This window comes from Colobus angolensis, unplaced genomic scaffold (assembly GCF_000951035.1).
Source record: "Colobus angolensis palliatus isolate OR3802 unplaced genomic scaffold, Cang.pa_1.0 Scaffold44, whole genome shotgun sequence".
Classification (NCBI taxonomy): domain Eukaryota; kingdom Metazoa; phylum Chordata; class Mammalia; order Primates; family Cercopithecidae; genus Colobus; species Colobus angolensis.
The window spans coordinates 2,156,657-2,175,352 of record NW_012117821.1 but is presented as its reverse complement, the minus strand read 5'-3'; the positions used below and the strand labels follow the sequence as shown (position 1 = coordinate 2,175,352).

At 60.1% G+C, this 18,696-nt stretch overlaps 1 protein-coding gene across 1 annotated transcript in view; it reads right to left on the bottom strand.

Moving 5' to 3' along the window:
• Positions 1–2,314: 2,314 nt before the first annotated feature.
• LOC105522715 overlaps positions 2,315–18,696 on the bottom strand; it is an 18,601-nt gene continuing 2,219 nt past the window's right edge. Inside the window, exons 2-8 of the mRNA XM_011957300.1 lie at positions 17,666–17,767; positions 12,771–12,905; positions 11,088–12,250; positions 10,544–10,638; positions 6,699–7,294; positions 6,141–6,234; positions 2,315–3,037 (exon numbers count right to left, since the gene is read on the bottom strand). Coding sequence (XP_011812690.1) covers positions 2,842–3,037; positions 6,141–6,234; positions 6,699–7,294; positions 10,544–10,638; positions 11,088–12,104 — 1,998 coding nt within the window. The 5' untranslated portion in view covers positions 12,105–12,250; positions 12,771–12,905; positions 17,666–17,767 and the 3' untranslated portion in view covers positions 2,315–2,841. The remainder of the gene's footprint in view (positions 3,038–6,140; positions 6,235–6,698; positions 7,295–10,543; positions 10,639–11,087; positions 12,251–12,770; positions 12,906–17,665; positions 17,768–18,696) is intronic.

Sequence of the window (18,696 nt, the reverse complement as noted above, 5' to 3'; positions counted from 1 at the left end):
TGGACCCCTTAAAGTTGTAAGCCTTTAAAAAGGCCAAATATTTCTTTCTCGGGGAGCTCGGCTCTTTAGACGTGAGTCTGCTGACGCTCCCGGCCGAATACAAAGCCTCTTCCTTCTTTAACCCGGTGTCTGAGGAGCTTTGTCTGCGGCTCGTCCTGCTATAGTGTGGCTTGGGTCCTGGGGAGTCACAGCCTCAAACCAGAATGAGGCTGACAGGACCAATGCCCTCGGTGGGGGCTGTGGAGTTTGAGAGCCACGGCCCTGCTGTCCAACATGGCGGCTGGCAGCCACACCCGCCGTTTACATTTAAACTTAAATTCACAAAAAATAAAACATAAAATGCCACTCTTCAGTCACACTGGCCACATTTTCGTGGCTTCACAGCCACATGCGACTGGTGGCTACCATATTGGACAACTCAGAATCTGGAACATTTCCCTCATTGCAGAAGGTTTCTAGTGGACAGTGTGGGTACGTGTTTAGGTCTAGAAAGTTCCACTGGACGGAGCTAGTCTACATGTTTAAGTCTAGAAGCTTCTATTGGACAGTTCTGGTCTAGGTGTTTAAATCTAGAAGGTTCCATTGGACAACTCAGGTCTGTTTAAGTCTAGAGGGTTCCGTTGGACAGAGCTAGTCTACATGTTTCAGTCTAGAAGGTACCATTGGACAGCTCTGGTCTAGGTGTTTAAGTCTAGAAGATTCCACTGCACAGCTCTGGCCTGGGTGTTTGAGTCTAGAAGGTTCCACTGGACAGCTCTGGTGTAGGTGTTTATGTCTAGAAGATTCTCCCGGATAGTGCTGCCTCCAGTCATAAAAGCTAGACCCAATAGACTCCTGTTGCCTGTCCCCCTGGGGCTACTGCACCTTTTGCCCATAGGATGGTGGAATCAGGTATAGGGATAAAAACTGCCCCTTCAGGCTGCCCTTTCCAAGGAGAAGGCAGAGCCTGACTCTGACCTCAACACCCTTGGGAGATCCTGGCCAAGAGGCGGCTGTCCTGCAGCCATTGGAACTGTCCATGACTCACATCGGCTAGCCCCTGCCCATCCAGCCTTCAGGAATTGGGAAGTCAGCAAATCCAGCAGTGGGAGAACAGAGCCCCATCCCAGCCTATCCCTGGGCACCCTGGGAAGCCTGCTGCACCTCCCTGGGCTGCACTTTCTGGGGAGAGGAAAGGTGGTGCTATGGTTTGAACGTTTGTCCCTCCTCATGTTGAAATACAAGGCAATTCAGCCATGAGGCGGTGATTCAGCCACGAGATGTTTCAGCCATGAGGGTTCCGCCGTTGTGAATGGATGAATGCCATCATTGTGGGCGGAGGTTCGTTATAAAAGGGGCAATCCCATCCCCTCTCGCCCCCCTGCCTTCCTCCCTGTGTTCACGCAGCAAGAAGGCCCTCGCCAGACACCGGCATCTTGTTCTTGGACTTCCTGGCCTCCAGAACTGTGAGCCAACACATTTCTGGTCATTATAAATCATCCGGTCTCTGGGATTCTGTTACAACAGCATAAACAACCAAGGCCAGAGGCCTGCGGGGGCCTTCCTGGCTCTGAACTCCCCTAGCACATGAGTTGTCTGCCCCTTCCTGTTGAATTCTCCCCTTGGCCTCTTGCCTCAGACCCCATCCGCTGTGTATCCTCCCTTGCTTGTCTTCTTACTGTCCACTTTCCCTGAAACACAGGCACTGTAAGGGCCAGGGCCTGCTACCTCAGTGCCAGGCAGGCGGTGATGCTCAGAAGGTGTGTGTGGAAGGAAGGGGCAGCCGCATACCAGGGGTGCAGAGGCTCCCACATCCTGGAGACTGGGAGAGTCTCCCAGGGGAGGGGCCGGAGTGGGGAAGACACAGACCCTTCCTCCCTCAGAGGGCTCCAGGTGTGAGCCTGACAGGCCCTCTCCTCCACACACACACAGCATGCACACACACATGCACGTGCACAAACACACAGGACCCTCTCTGCTGGTCCACAGAGAACAGCTTCCCTGAAGCTGCCAGGTGTGGCTCCAGGGACCTGGGAGGATGCTGTCAGTTGGGGAGGACCCAATGAGCGTCCCCACCAGGGCTCCAGCTCAAGGCTTTGAACCCAGCCCATGGCGTCCACATCCCAGGACTGAAATCCTCCTCTCTGCCCCTGGCACTGGCCCTGGGGCAGGAACCTTCCTCAGGCCTCCCTGCTGCCAGCCGAGGAGGGTGCAGGTTGTATCTGGGGCTGCTCTGGGATGGTGGTCCAGGGGTAGCGGTCGGATGGTGGCCCCCATTCACTTGGAATGCACCCTCCCACCATCTCTCCCCCAGCCAGACATGAACATGTTTTACTCCAATGCTCAAAACCTATTCTTTTGAAGAAAATCAACAGACAACGATGAAGCAGCAAAAGGGGTCCCCCACCTTCTGAGTCCACACTCACTTCCCATGGCTGCACCAGCCCCTCCAGCTGCCCTGCCAAGCCCGCCCGCCAGGAGGGTCCCACAGCACAGCCCACGCCAGCACGAAGGCCTCAAGCCCAGGGCTTCAGCAGCTGCTGGGTCTCTTGGGCACCAGGCAGTGGGCACTGCTTGTTGGAAACCCAGGATGAAAAGACTCAGTAGCAGAAGAAAAAGTCGAATCCAGGCTGATGGGACTGTAAGGAAGCGCCCTGGGAGGTGGGGTGAGCACAGCGGCATGGGGCATGGCTGTCATGAAATAAGCACGTGGGTCTCATTCACCCAGCCCCCATCACTGCAGGCGTGGCGAGCACAGAGCACGCAGAGGGTCCCAAAAGCCTCCAAAACCTTTAATAACGAGGCGTGGATGCTCTCCACGTGGAAAAGTATTTGTCTACCCCACAGGGCCAAGCTCGAGTGCTAGGCAGTGGAAGGGGTTCTCGGCGGATGCCCCTGGCCACCCGACCAGCCAGCCCAGGGCCTGTCTGCAGGGTCGCCCTTACCGCAGCTCTGGGGGGTCCAGGGCGCCACAGAGTCTGCCCCTCCAGCCGACGGCATCTCCTCCAGTCGCAGGGAGTCCCAGATAGGGTGCAGCATGGCTGGGCCCGCGTGTGAGCTGGAAGATACAGGCACACGCATGGCAGGGCCAGGGCCGTGGAGGAGACAGGAGGCAGGGAGATCTGGGGGACAGCCCTCATTGAGCAGGAAGCTGGGCTCCCGTGGCCTGGAGCAGCTCTCAGACTCCCAACAGTGTGCCCAGGATGGGACCCGAGGGCCAAAAACTTGGCAGGGGAAGAGCCTGAGGCCTGGGACCCAGGAGGCAGGGGTGAGCGGGAGGCAGGGGTGAGCGGGTGGGGCCTGAGCATGTGTCCCAGCGTGGTGGCGTGGGCCAAGGCGAGGCTACCAGCCCACATCTGGGAAGCGCCGGCGCCAAGCCTGGCTGCTCTGGGCTCTGCACTCAGACCCCAGGGAGAGCAGGGGTGTGCACAGTCAGCTTCCATGGCCACCATCGGTCCCCAGGGCCAAGATCAGAGTCTCACCAGCCAGCGTGGTCATCGGGACCACCTCTGCCATCTACTAAGGGCACTGCCCATCAGGCCCAGAGCAGAACGGGGTCACACATCAGCTGTGACCTTCACCCCTCTGCTCAAGGCTGGCACTGGAGATTGCAGGGCAACTGTAACCTATCTGGGGAGCACCCAGGCTGTGACCATGGAGGCAGGCGTGGCTGGACCCACACACCTGCCCCCACTCAGGCTGGCCAGCACGCAAGGCTGACAGAGCCAGGAGCCAGGTGTGGCCGCTGGCCTTTCCCCTGGAGGTGGCTGAGTGGTGAGGGAGAGCTGCCAGGCACGGGCAGGCAGCGCTACTGGGATGAGGGGTCTTCGGGATGCACAGAGAGATGGGTTTGTGGGTGGGGTGTGTGCTGAGCCTGCATCCGGGGCGTGTGCTGAGCCTGCATCCATGAGCACAGCTCGCCTCACTTTGCATTTCTCATCAGGGCCCCCATCTGTGCTTCCTGGTACACAGTGACCCAGAATCCACTGGAGTGGCTGAAGATGCTGCCCACACCTGCGGGCAAGGGGTAGACACACCCTCCCTCAGCAGCCCGCAGGGCCCACAGGTGTTTGTCTCACACTCCAACTCAGAAATCAGTCTGAGGCCAGGAGCGGTGGCTCACACCTGTAATCCCAGCACTTTGGGAGGCTGAGGTGGGCGGATCACGAGGTCAGGAGGTCAAGACCAGTCTGGCCAATATGGTGAAACCCCGTCTCTACTAAAAATACAAAAATTAGTTGGGCGTGGTGGCGGGTGCCTGTAATCCCAGTTGCTGGGGAGGCTGAGGCAGGAGAATCGCTTGAACCTGGGAGGCAGAGGTTGCAGTGAGCTGAGATCAAGCCATTACACTCCAGCCTGGGCAACAGAGCAAGACTCCATCTCAAAACACAAACAAAAACAAACAAACGAACGAAGTCAGTCTGAGAGGCAGCCGGGATCTGGGGCACCCGAGAGGCTCGGCATGGGAAACGCAGGAGGCGGCAGCAGGTGGATCCAGCAGAGGCTGCGTGAGCTGGCCCTGAAGCTCCCGCCCCTCAAGTGGTGAGTGGCAACAGCTGTTTCAGAGGACACAGGCCAGGTCCCTTTCCTGGCTGCTGGAGCAGGGGCGGAAGCCTTGGGAGGGCCCAGCGAGCCTCTGAGCCTCTCCCTAATCCCTGCTCTCCACAAACCCGGGTCCCTCCGGGCCACGGTTCATGAATATGATTCTGCCTCCTGCTGTCTCTCTGCTGCCTCGGCAGGTCTGTGGAGGTGGAGGGTACAGCCCAGTGCCCGGCCCTGGTGGGAACGTCTGGGTGCCATCGCCACAGGGAGCCTGGGCCGTGCCTCTGCCCGTCTGGCTGGACCCAGGCTAGGCCAGGAATGCGGAGACCTCAGCCTGGGTCTGGCCCTGGGGGCCGATCTAGCTGGTCCCGGGGGAGCTGGGGGCACTGAAATTAACCTTTCCAAAGATTCTCACCACCCCCGCCCCCCACTGCTTCTCAAGGGCTGGGCCGAAGTTGTCTGGGGCAACGCAGGGACAGAGGCGAGGGCTGGCCCGATGCTGCCCTCTTGTGGTCACAATGACTCAGTTCCACGGGCTGGACTGGATCTGGGCAGCAGGTCGGGAGTGAGATGGGGCACAACTCAAAGGCCCTGGCGCAGGCACCAAGCCCACCATCCCCTGAGGTCAAGGAGTGAGGCTCCAGGAGAGGAAGCTGGTGGGGTTTCCGAGGAAGGATGGGCAGGGGAGACTTCGGGCCAGGAAATGTCCCAGCAGCAGGGAGGGGAGGGGAGGGGAAAGGAGGGAAGGTTGGGCTTGGGGAGGGGGCACCCCCTTCCCCCACATGTGGACTCTGAGCAACAGCTCCTCTGCTGTGGTGTCCACTGCCACCCTAGTGCTACACGTGGCGTCTGCCCTCACGCCCTCAGCCACCCAGAAGACAGTTTGGTGGAGGTGGGCGGCATGACCCAGGCCCTGGCGTCCGGGGAGCCAACGTCTAGGTGTCCCTGGTGGACCTGGCCACGCGTTAAGGATGCACAGAGGCCTTCCCAAGAGACGGCCGCCGACCTGGCCTCCTGCCTGCCCTGCCCATGGTGCTGAGTTTTCAAGCCTGGGTTCCAGGGCTGCCTGGGAAGAGGCTCAGATCAGGCTGGGGTCCCTCACCTGGGTGCTTCCATCAAGGACAGAGGGGTGAGAGTGGCCATGAGTGGCCCATGAAGGCCTGGCAGCATGTAGTGTGCAGGGAGCCGCAGCGACCAGGAGGGCACTGCTGGCCAGGAGGCCCTGGACAGGGATCCCGGCCCACCCCAGCAAGAGCGAGAGGCTGGCTGGGCAGGTGGTGGGCTCGGAGGAAGATTTTTGGTGGGGGGCAGGTGTGGAGGGGAGTTTTTCAGGAGAGGAGATCCAAACGTGTTCACAAATCCCCAGGACGGACTCGAGGCCACAGCTGCGACTGAGGCTTAGGTGCTCGGAAGGGAGCCGCCGCTGCGTGCACTGCAACCTCGGTCACGAGTGTCTAACTCAGTTTCCATCTGTACACGCCCCATGGACCGAACCTGCTGGGCTCCACTTCCGCCTGGGGCTCACTGGGGCTGCAGGCGCTGGGGTAGGACAGATGCTCCCCCGGGAGGAGGGAGTTGGGACGGAGAGGGACCTGGGGTCGTGGGGCAGGTGGGCTTACCTCCCCGCAGAGGGGCTGAGGGTCTGGAAGGGGGCCACACCTCTCTGCAGCCTTTTGTCCAGTTTCACATCCACGTGTCCCTCCTCTGGGAAACCTTGGAGAAGAAGGCACCTGGCTTCACTCCCTGGTCAGCGGGCGCACAGGACGGGGGACCCAAGCCATCACAGCAGGAGAGCCTGAGCCACACCTGACAGGGATGGGGGTGTGGGAGCTTCCCTGGCCCTCAGGCCCCTCTGCTGGAGGAAGGGCAGGGAGTCAGCAGGGAAGGAGCCACGGGAGAAGCCTCACTCTTCCTCTGGCCAGAGGACAAGACCGGAGCAACAGCTGTTGCGGGTGCCACACGCCACACAGGAGAGCTCACACACACCACACGCCAGGCGGGAGAGCCCATGTACACCACGCTGCTCAGACTCCCCGGACACCCCCTGGCTGTTGTCCTCCTAGCCCCCTTTCCAGGAAGGAAGCCAAGGCTCAGAGAGAAAATGGGGTCCCCATTCCTCCCAGCCCACAGGACCCCCTGGCCACCCGGCGGTCACCGTGGCCCAGGTGCCGGCCTACCTCGGGGCTTGCTTTCATGGGGGGACCTCAGGCTCACACTCTGCTGTTGCTCCCAGCTGGGGCCCCACGGCAACGTCTCGCCGTTCAGGAAGTAGGTGGCAGGGAGAAGGGGCTGGGGCTGCACGCTCGCCCATTCCCCAGGTGCCCTTCTGCCCCCGTTGGGCCCCAAGGCTCCAGGGCAGGCTGGGGCGGTGAGCGTGGGGGCGGCAGGCAGGGTGTGGGGACGTAAGCGCAGCAGGCCCGCAGCTAGGTCCCCGACAGTGTCCGATGCCTCGGCATCCTGTAGCTTGGCAGTGAGGCTGTCGACCCGTTGCTTGAGGACTTTAGCCGTGGTCTCTAGCGCCTGCAGCCGTGCCTGCTTATGCTGGAGGTGCAGGGGACTGGAAGTGCCCGGGTGCTCAGCCTCCTTCGGGTCCAGGTAGATGCACAGCCCCCGGGGTAGGTAGTGGGTGGTCAGCTCCTGGGGCTCCAGGGATCCCAGAGAGGGTGAGGCTGACAGCAGCATAGGGGCATCTCGTTCATCTTGGGGGTCCCCCATCCCCGGGGTCTCTAGGGTCTCAGCATGCTTCCAGGCTCTGTTCAAACACAGGCAGAAGCTGCAGGGAGAGAGATGTGGGCAGATCAGCTCTGGCTCGGTCGCCCCAGCAGGGCATGGAAAGCACGCGTGTTTTGTGGGGGTGAGCATCACAGCAGCGTCTGTGACTGACCGAGTGTCTGTCCGCAGGGGCCAGGGAAGTGGTGACGGTATCCACACAACAGACCACACAGCTGCCGCAAAGAACAGGGCCAGGCGTGAGCGAGGGGACAGAGGAATTGGATCCCTGGCACTGCCGGTGGGGTGTAAAACGGTGCTGCCGCGGCGAGAGGCAGTTGGGTCAAACATAGAACAAGCACGGGTCTGGCAAGTCTGCCTCTGGGCATGCACCCAGAAGAGCTGAAGTCAGACTCTCAAAGACGTCACCCCTGTTCACAGCAGCCTTATTCACAACGGCCAAAAAGTGGAAGCCACTTCGTGTCCATCGAGGGACGAACGGAGAAGCAAAATGAGGCCCACCGACACAGTGGAATAGTATTCAGCCTTGAAAAGGAAGCACGTTCTGACGCAGGCTATACAGTATCACCCTTGGTAGAATAAGTCAGGCACAAAATGAAACTGGCCTGATGGTCCCCCGGAACTCACCTTCATGGTTTCTTTTGAATGAACATAGAAATGAGCCTGGCCAGTCTTCACACGTGAGAAAGTTTCATTTGTCTTATCTGAGTTCCTTTCTCAGGAAACCGACCACCAGCCCTCCCAGACAGAATCAAGGAGTTGAAACGCACCAGGTCACCGCATCTGGACAATGAGATGCCAGACTCCTTGTTCATCACGGTTGCTTCCTCACCCTTGCCTAGTTCCCGTTTCCTGCACAGAGCTGCATTCCTTTCCTGATACACAAGACCCCAGCTTTAGTCAGTCAGGCAGGGAGTTGGATTTGAGACTGAGCCCCCATCTCCTTGGCAGCGACACCCAATTAAAGCCTCTTCCCTGGCAATACACATTGTCTCCGTGATTGGCCTTCTGTGTGGCCAGCAGCAGGACTGAGACCAAACCCCTGCTGTTTCAGTAACAAAAAGGACAAACACAGTGTGTTCCCGCTCACATGAGGGCCCTGGGACAGGCAGATCCATAGAGACAGGAAGTCGAATGGTGGTTGTCGAGGGCTGGGGAGGAGATGGAAAGTTAGTGTTTTATGGGGACAGAGTGTCAGTTTGGGAAGATGAAGAGTTCTGGAGAAAATAGAGATGGGGTCTCACTATGTTGTCCAGGCTGGTCTCAAACTCCTGGCCTCAAGTGATCCTCCCACCTCAGCCTCCTAAAGTGCTTGGATTATAGGCATGAGCCACTGCGCCCGGCTACAATTTTTTAGGTGGGGAAAAAAACAGACAAGGACATGATGAAGTGAGATGAGGCCCTGCAGCCACCCAAGATGACGAGGACCAAGCTCGGCAGCATCCTGTTGAGCAAACGGGGCCTGACGATGGCCAGTGGGGGAGGGGCTGCCCTTAGGGAGGGGGTGGCACGGCGGGGCCAGCATGGGACGCTTACTCAGTGGCTCACTCAGGACCTGTGTCCTTGTCTCTCTGGACATTGACAGACACAGCCCCTGGGCTGCCCTGTGACTCAGACTCCAGGGAAGTAATCCCCAAATTAGCACCTTCAAGACAAAATGGAGCCAAAAGGAACCAGAGGGAGGGGTCTGGTCCTGCAGAGAGGGGTGGGAGCTGAGCTCCCAGGGCCTGCTTGAAGCCTCCAACACCAGCTGCCAAAAATATGCCAGGGGCAGCCCTGAGGGAGTCCAGGGTGGGACGCTCCTAGTGGGTGGGAGCCCCCTCCCCGGCCTCTGAGCCAGCTCCCCCTGCCCGCTGGAACCAAGGGCATGCAGAAGGCCTGGCTGAGAGCTCCTCACAGGTGCCTAGCGTGAGTTCCTCACGGGTGCCTAGCGTGAAGCCAGGCCAGAGAGTGTTTGCCACTGGCCTGAAGCTGGGACCTTCCACAGCCGTCCCCCGGCGAGAGCCAGGCTGGAAACTAGTGAGACCCAGGCTCAACTCCCCCAAGCAAAGTGGGGGGAGGTCTTCAGACCTCACGTGTGTGACTCACGATGCCCTCAGCAGAGGGGCCTCCAGAAATTAAAATACACGGTAGTCAAAGCAAAACAGTAACACAGAAAATAAGCGAAAAGTAAGCGCTGCGAGGAAGAGGAGAGATGGGGACTCTCGCGCCGGCAGGGGGATGGGAACCAGGGCGGCTGCTGTGGGGAACGGGGTGCAAGTGCCCGAGAAAGCTGCACACGGACGTGCACGTGCCCATGCAGTTCACTCCCAGGCGTGTACCCAAGAGAAACAGCGCAAGGGCCGACGCAGACGCGTGCGCCCCGCTCACGGCCCCAGCAGGTGGAGCCCAGGCATCTGTCAGCCACGAGGCTGTGAAGAAAAGGTCGCCTGCCCACAGCCGGCATTATTCAGCCACAGACTCAATGAAGTTCTGATTCAAGCTGCAACACGGATGAGCCCAGAAAACGTTATCCTCGGTGAGAGAAGCCAGACCCATTCCCCATGATCCCATTTAGATAAAATGTCAAGAATAAGCAAATCCAGGTGGGGCGCGGTGGCTCATGCCTGTAATCCCAGCACTTTGGGAGGCCAAGGCGGGTGGATCACCTGAGGTTGGGAGTTCTAGACCAGCCTGGTCAATGTGGTGAAACCCCGTCTCTACTGAAAATACAAAAAATTAGCCGGGCGTGGTGATGGGTGCCTGTAGTCCCAGCTACTCGGGAGGCTGAGGCAGGAGAATCACTTGAACCTGGGAGGTGGAGGTTGCAGTGAGCCGAGATCTCGCCACTGCACTCCAGCCTGGGCAACAGAGCGAGACTGCATCTCAAAAAAAAAAAAAAAGAATAGGCAAATACTTCAAGACAGAAAGCAGACCCATAGCTCCTCCCAGGGCTGGGGGAGGGGCTGCCTCCTGAGGGTGGGGCTCATGGGGAGTTGGAATGTTCTGGAACTCAGTGGAAGTGCTGGTTGCACAGTACATGGTGAAGGTGCTTGTTGCCACGGAATGTGCCCTTTAACGTGGTGGATTTAAGTTTGATGCAACTCGCCTCCATGAGAACAAGCACAGTGGTTACTGCTCCATGCAGCCAGGTGGTACTGTGGGCGGGCGGGACAGAGCCTGCCCCACCTGAGGAGCCTCTCAGTCATGAGGCGGTATCACGAGGTCCCCAGAACGCACCCAGAACTGTCCTCGGCCCCAGCCCACCCACGGCCCCGCCCAGCACATGCAGCCCCCGCACTTTCACACCCACCTGCCTGGGGCTTCCTGGCCCCCCAGCACCACGCCAGAGGTCACTTTGCTCCACTCCAGCACTGGGGACTCCAGGCTCCCGGAGGCTTCCAGGCCCTAAAGCAGAGGGCAATGCCATCAGAGGCCCCCCGCTTGGGAAGCCCACACGCCCCGTTCTCTCAGCCTCAGAGCTAGGCCCTGACCTCCCCTCAGGGTCTCAGGCTGCTTTCCCAGAGCCGTGCAGGAATCGGGGGACCCACTTCAGGGGCTGTGAGAGCCAAGGGAGTCTCTCCGGATCCCCGTTGTACCCACGGGCAAAGGCGCCCAAGTCTGACCCTGCACCTCACCAGGGTCTCCCCCAGGGAGGCATCCACAGAAGCCCTGGCTTTCTGCACGCAGTGGCAGCGACACCACGCAGTCCCCAGCCCCCAGCTGCAGCCCTCAGTCCCCAGCTGCAGCCCTCACCCGGCCACTCCCTGGAGGGCACCAGGGGGCTGGAGGCAGCACCTGGGCGCCTAAGCCTCCGGTCCATGGCTGAGTCCCCCCAACCCACCCCCGGCACATACCTCGGACTGCGCAGAACTGGGGACAAAGGTTACGATGCCAGGGGTGGTCCGGGAGACCACGGGGACCGCCCTGCCAAGGACGGCCTCCCTCTGGTGCCGGTAGACCTCCTGCAGCCTCCGGCTCCTCAGCTCCTGTGTGCGCAGGGCCGAGGCCGCCTCCTCCAGGGCCTGCCGCCGCCGGGCCCACGCCTTCTGGCGCATGAACTCCCGCAAGGACTCAGAGCTGTGTGAGGGTCCCAGGAGACCCCGGGGCCTGGGGCAGGGCCGTAGCATGTCCTTCTCCTTCCCAGGTGGGTTCTGAGGGAAGCTCCCAGTGGGCCTTGGCAGGGCATGCTTGGCACCCGAGGCAGGGGAGCCGATGCCTCTGCCCTTGCCCTGGAGGCCGGTCCTCTGCACGCTGGAGCTGCTCCAGGGCCGCTGTGCTGGAGGACTGGGCCTTTCCAGAGGATTCCACAGTCTGGGGCCAAAGGCCTCCCAGTCTTCACAGGCAGTCCAGGCCCTCTGCGGACAGGGCTGCGTGGCTGCAGCACTCCAGGGCTCCTGGGTTCGGAAGGGGTTCCGCTTTTCAGGGGGGCTCCCAGGCCTCTGGGAGGAGGGGCCCTGTCTTTGGGCCCCCGAGGCCCTCTGCGAACTGCAGGCCTGCCCAGCCAACGCACTCCAGGGCCGCCGGGAGAAGTGGCCCAACCTCTCATGGGGACTCTCCAGCCTCTGGAAGGAGCGGTCTTGTCCTTGGGTCTCCCAGGCTCTCTGCGGACAGGACTCCCATTCAGTGGAGGAGCTCCAGGGCTCCCAGGTGTGGAAACTCCTAGCCCTCTCTGAAGAGGAATGGTTCCCCTCTGTCACGGCCCAGGGACTCTTAGAGAAGGATATCTGGGCACTGGGGTCCCTGCAAGGGCCCTTCCTTGCCACATCCTGCAGCCTCCGCTTTGATGGCCTCAGCTCTTGCCCTCCCTTGCGGGTCTGGGCCAGTTCTAGACCAGCCTGGATTTGCTGGCGCAGGTCTCGTAGGATGGCCATGGCCGTCTGGATGCTCGCCGGATGGTCGAAGGAAGCCAGGCTGGGTGTGTTCCCAGATACCCGCTGGTCACTGTGGGCGGAGGTGGCACCGGGAGACTGGGCACAAACCGGCGAGCACTCGGCAGCTGTGACTTTCTCGCTGTCTCCTGTGAAGACAGGAGCATCACGGGTGAGGAGAGGAGCGGAGGGGACAGCAAAGCCAGCTCCTCCACCCAGGCTGGAGGCAAAGAGCGTGGGGGCGGCTAGGAGGCCCTTGGGCCCCTGCTGGGCAGAAGCCCTCTGAGGGTGGGCACCACGCCTGTGTGATGAGCTGCTGCTCTGCATACGGTAGCCAAGCACAGGTGGAGGGTGCCAGTGTCTGGGGAGCCCCTGCCAGCTCCCATCCTGCCTTCCTGCCAGGAAAGCGCCTCGGCAGCGTGCCTGCCCTGGGAACTGCCGATGGAGCCTCGCAGGGACAGAAACCCTTTTGTTAGGCTTTGATAACACTTATTGCCCGAAGTCCCCAGTTGAATGCGTGGCAGGTTTGGAGGGTGTTTGCGGGCTTCTGTGAGAGGCGCCCACACCTCCTCCTTCCAGGCAGCCTGGAGCCTGGGTGTCTCCTCCTCTGCGCCCACCCCCAGATGCCACAGCAGAGCAGGACAGAGCTCATGGCAGAGGCACAGGTACCTAAGTCCACGGTGAGAGCCGGGTCTCTCGAGGGATCTTTGCTATGGAGCCTGCGGAGGACGGGAGGGGGCCCAAGCAGCGACCTCACCAGAGCTTGTCCCTTTCTCCAGGCGTAAACACCAACCAGCTCCGAATCTTAAACAGAGAAAACACACACACAGCCGGGCGCATGTCCCTCTGGGCACTGGCCCACACGGGGAGGTTGGTGGCTCTGCACAGCCCCAAGAGGCCACTTCAACACTCCCAGAGGGCACGGGGGGCACATCCCTCACATCCAGGCCCCTGTTGGGCACAGTGGGACCCCCAGTCTGCACGGGGCAAGGCTGAGTCTCAGGGCGGCCACGGGCTGGTGGCTTCCCTGACCCTCAGGGTCCTCTTCAGGAAAGCGTGGACAACGGGACCTGCCCCACAGCTCTGCCAGTGAAGCTCTCAGCACAGGCCGGACACACAGCCCATGCGAAGGAAACACTGAGCAGCACAGCAGCAGGAGTGACCATCGCGAGCCGGCAGCCCCACCCTCGGCTCCCCGCTGCACATCAGGCTCCGCACAGACACGGGAGGTCCTGCCACCACCGGCCACGGGCGCCGAGCCACAGGAGATTAACCTGCTTTTAAGCCAGCAGAGTCAGCGGTCACACGGGTGGGCAGCGGTGCAGGCTCCCAGACTGGCAGGACAGGGAGTCCCAAGCATCGCGGCAACAAACGGCCCCACGTTCCAAATACAAACGAGCCTTCGCTCACAAACGGCGTCACACAGTGAGCGGCATTCATCAGGGTGGTACTTCATAGCCCAGCTCACGGCCACTGATGCCAACATCGGCGCTGCCAGCCCCGTGCGCCCAGCCACGAGGGTCCTGGCAAAGGCCAGAAGCAGGGCCAGCCCTGGGCTCACATGCTCGCACGCTCACACACACTCATGCTCAGACGCTCTCACACATGTGCCCCCCACACACGCACTCACACACATGCTCACAACTCCCTCACGGGCTCACAGGCTCACGCATGCACTCCAGTGCTGACAGGCACGCGCACACTCACACTCATGCTCACAGTCACAGCCCGCACACGCGCTGTCACACACGCTCATTCACATGGTCACACAGTCACACAGGCACACACACTCGCACACACTCTGACATGCGTTCACACACGGTCTCATCCTCTCACTTTCACAAAGACATGCATGCTCACACACACACACTACCACACACTCGTCCTCTCACACACTTTCACACAGACAGGCATGCTCTCACACTCACACACTGCCACACACTCATGCTCTCACACACATTCACACACACATGTTCTCACACACACACTGTCACACACTCACGCTCTCACACACATTCACACACACGTTCTCACACTCACACACACTGCCACACACATGCTCTCACACACATTCCACACACGTTATCACACACACACTGCCACACACATGCTCTCACACACATTCACACAGACACACATGCTCTCACACTTTCTCAGTCACCTATGCTCTCTGACTCACGCTCACACACAACCACACACACTCTCACACGCTCATATACACGCCTTCCCGTGCTCTCGCTCACGCATTCACTCTCACACACACTGCTTATTCCACCTGGCTCTGCAGGGCCAACACCACACGTGCTATGAGTCCCTGGCTCCTACGCCCCTTCCTTAGGCCCAGCCCAGGGCGGTTTCCACCCCATGGCCTGGGGTTAAGACCACCGTGGAGTCTCAGCCAGGGCCCGCCACGAAGGGGGACTTTCTGCCAAATGAGGGTGCCTTGGGCAGGGACCATCCAGAGATCTAAGCACCCAGGGGCAGGCTCCTGGACTGAATCAGGGACTTCCCTAGCACCCCCCAGACATGGCACCTTCCTCACACTGCCCTGACCCCGGCCATCAGCCACAGGCCTGAAGCTACCTCTGCAGGAAGGGGAATGGACTGCGCAGTCACGCCCACCAGGCCATGCCCTCCCAAAGCCACATCCCCAAGGACAGGTTTCCCACAGCCACGCCCTCTCCAGGACAGGACCCCAAGCCATGCCCTATGCCCACTTTAGGACAGGACCCCTTAAGGCCATACCCTGTCTAGGACAGGACCCCAAGATAGAGGAAGGTTTAGGGTGTGGTCTCAGGAGTCCCAGACCTGGGTTTAAGTCTGGCTCTGCCACTCATCAGCCATGGGCCTCAGGCAGGTGATTCACTTATCCATGCCTCAGTTTCCCCATCTGTAAAATGGGGTGCGTACCTCACAGCACCTCCCATAGGGCCACAAGAATGAAAGGGTAGTCATGATCATTGCAGGAGTTAGGCCCGGAAGCCGGTCAGGATTCCGCTGGCTCAGGGTAGTGTCAAAGGCCGGAGCTGAGGCCAGCGTGACCCAATTGGCCACAGCTGGGTTTCAGGGGGGACCCAGCACGGAGAGGAGCCCCAATGGGGTTTCTCCATCCTAGTCCCTACAGCTGCTTTCCCTCGCTGGGGTGCTGGGCCAGGGGCCCGCCTGGGGAGGGGCTGCCTGTCTGCCCGCCCGGCCCCTCCATCGCTGGCCACTCACTTCCCCTTCAGCCCACCAGAGGGTCCCGCTCGATAAATGGGTCCTGATGGGCACATTTTTTCTTCCGCTGAGCAGTTTAATGGCAATTAATTTTTTTACGAGAGGATTTTTAATCTGTGGAAATGGATAAAGTCCCCAAGTGCCCTGTCAAAGTTCCGGGGCCGACCGAATCTATGATAAAAAATGCAAAGTGAGGTGATATAATCTGAAATTAAATATTGGGCTTCATTTTCCTTTGGCCCGGATGGATGAATATTTTATAACTATTGTGATTTAATTTTTTGTTAACTACAGCAAATTTCTAATTCATCCAATTCCCAAGTCCTGTGGCTCTGACCTCTGAACTGAAACTCATCTCTCCTTAGCCCAGCTGTGACTTCGTCACTGACAGAAACTAATGGTCAACACTGTCAGGGTGACATGGTGCTTACGATGATGAATGCAGCCGGTGGCATGCCCTCTGACCCGGTGTCAGGCAGAAAGCAGGTCATTTTTCAACTGAGCCATTAAAATAAAACAAACCAAAGACCTGGGGTAGGGAGGGGGTGATCGTGCAGAAAATTGTTATATTGTACGCATGTTTCCACAGGCTTCTGGAACCTTCTTGGTGCCTGGGTCCCTCGATCGCCTTCCCCTCCTGCCCAGCCTCTGGCCCCGCTGAATGCACATGGTGGCCCCGCGGCCCCGCTGAGCTCCCACCTAACCCGCGCATCCTCTCTGGGTGTGGGCACAGAGGCGTTTACTCTCGGCTAGAAGCTGCCGCTCTGCCTAAGAGCAGAGGGGCCGGTGACTGATGATGACATGGGGCAGACACTCAGGCATCCGGGCACGGACAGAGTGCACGCCACACAGTGCCCCTCCCCGCGGCCCCAGGGCTGTGACTGCACACAGTGTGGAGAAACTGAGGCATGGAGCATCACGGGAGAGGCCGGCAAGCTGGCACTGCTAAAACTTAGAGTGAGGGTCCCACAGAGCCAATCTCAGCCCAGTGGGTGGCGTTCACTCCACCTGGGAGCTGTTGCTGGTATCTCCAAAACCCCGTGGTTCGGGGGTCCCAGGATCCACACCTGGAGGGTGGCCTTGACCAGCTGCCCAGGCGTGGCCCCAGGTGTACACGGCTGCGCTCTCAGGTTAGCAGCATCGGCCTCGGGCTGGACAGGTGGGAGGCTCTGCCTCTGCCTGTGTAGCCCCGGGCAGGCTGTGGACGCTCTATGAACCTTGGTTGCCTCATCTACAAAATGGGAGCAAGACTGCTGACCTTGGCAGGGAACCAGGAGGCTGCAGTGGGCCCACATAGTGTGGGTGCTGGCCACACCACTCCCCTGACCACGAAGATGCCCCAGAGGGAAGCCCCGGAGGGACTCTGCCTGCTCTCCACCCGCTCAAGGGCAGGGGCCGCTCTCAGGTTCACCCTGCCATCTCTGAAACCCATGCCCAGGCTGGGCCGCTGGGTCTCTGACACCTCTGCCCGGTCCTCAGCAGGGGAGATGCCTGGATCAGAAATTCCTCTGTGACCACTGGGATCCACCCACAGGAGTACCTGACTGGACTCTCCGGGAAACATGCATGACATTAATCGTAACGCAAGCGCACGCCTGACCCACACCCCCATGTGCCTGTGTGGAGTCCCCAAGCTACTGGAGGGAGTGGGGTCTGCAGAAGACCCTTTCCCACCCCCAAGTGTGCAGGTGGAAGGAGATGTCCTGGGCTTACTCATTAAACGTGACCGCTTGACAAAGCAAGCACGGCTCCCTTGGCCGAGCGTGCCCTGAGCTGCCCACCGCACGTGCACCCATGCCAGTATCTGTTACTGCTCTGGAGAGCTGTGGGCTGCAGGTGGCGTGAGCCGCGGGTGGCATAGGCTGCGGGCGCCATAAGTTGCAGGTGCCGTGGGCTGTGGGTGCTGTGAGCTGCGGGTGCCACGGGGTGTGGGTGCCTTGAGCTATGGGTGCCATGAGCTGCAGGTGGTATGAGCTGTGGGTACCATGAGCTGCCAGTGCATGCTACAGTGTGGTTGAACGGCTCTGTTTCCTTAGACTCGCCCAGTCTCCCAGTGTTGAGAGGACAATAGTGCCTAGTGTTTTGTGGACTTCTGTCTCAAGGGACACGCCCCTGCCCAGACAGGAACCACCTGCTGCTCCAGTGGTGGCCAAGGTCACCAGTTGCCTGGGACACCAGCCCTGATGCTCCAGCCGGGCCTGATGATCCCAGGTGCCCTGCAGAACCCTGTGCACCTGGCAGTCTGGCCGGCCAGCCCTAGCTCCAGAAATGAAAGCCATCTGCCCACCCGGTGTGCGCCAGGATCCTATACACCTAGTGTGCCAGGGCCCCAAAACAGCAAACCTTACCTTCGTCTTTGTCTTTGGCTGGCCTTCTAGGGGAGGGTGACTTCGGGGTCTTCTCCCTTTTGCAAGAACCGCTCTTGGTTCTTTTGGGTTTTTCCCTTAGAACTTCAGTGAGGAAGAGAAAGGAAGGAAGGGAGGGAGGGTGAGCAGTAAAATGACACACAGGCCCCGCCACATGGCTGCCCTGGGGTCCTGTGCAAACACAGTTCCTAGAGTCATAAACATTGCCAGTCCCGGTCCCTGGTTGGTGAGAGCCAGGGTGGGCGGCTAACGCTGGGGACGTGGCACAGTCTGACTGTCACGTCCCCTGCAGTGCTCCGCCTGGGGACTGCCGCTGGGGACTCCTCCCTAGAGAGCCGGGCATACCTATTCAAATTCCCTCCGGAGTGTCTGGCGGCCTCCCCTCCGGGCCCAGAGGTCCTGAGGACAGGAACCAGTTTGTCATCTCTGAATCCAGCACCCAGCTGGGGGCCCGGGCCACGGGCACGCAGGACTGTTTGCTGAGTGAATGAATGACTAGACCGGCCAGGACCCAAGTGAATGCACAGAGTGGCAGCAGCGGACTGAACACCTCTGGGACCAGGGCCAGGAAGAGCAAGGGCAAGACCTGGAGAGGCTTTGGCATGGCGGGGTGGACCCCTCTGCTGATGGGGAGGAGATGGAGACCCCCCAGGGGGTGGAGTTTGCTCAAAGTCCTGCAGCGAGTGCAGCAGCCACCGAGAGGGCCTGGCTCCGGAAGCTGGCTGGTCATCTTTCCCTGCCTCCCAGCTTTAGTCTCCGCACAGCTGGGGTGGGGGCACATCTGGGACGACACCATGCAAGAGCCTGCCGTGTCTGACGGGTGTCCCACGGGTGGGGACCCATAGAAGAGGACCCTGGCCCAAAGGCGTCTGAACCTCCAAATGCCGCTGGGTCCAGGCTGGGCCTGTCCCTTGGTTTTACAGGCTCCAATTCTGCTGGCAGGAGGAGCCTCAAGAGGCAGGTCCTCTGCAAGGGACACAGACTGTGATCCCATTCTTTTTTTTTTTTTTTTT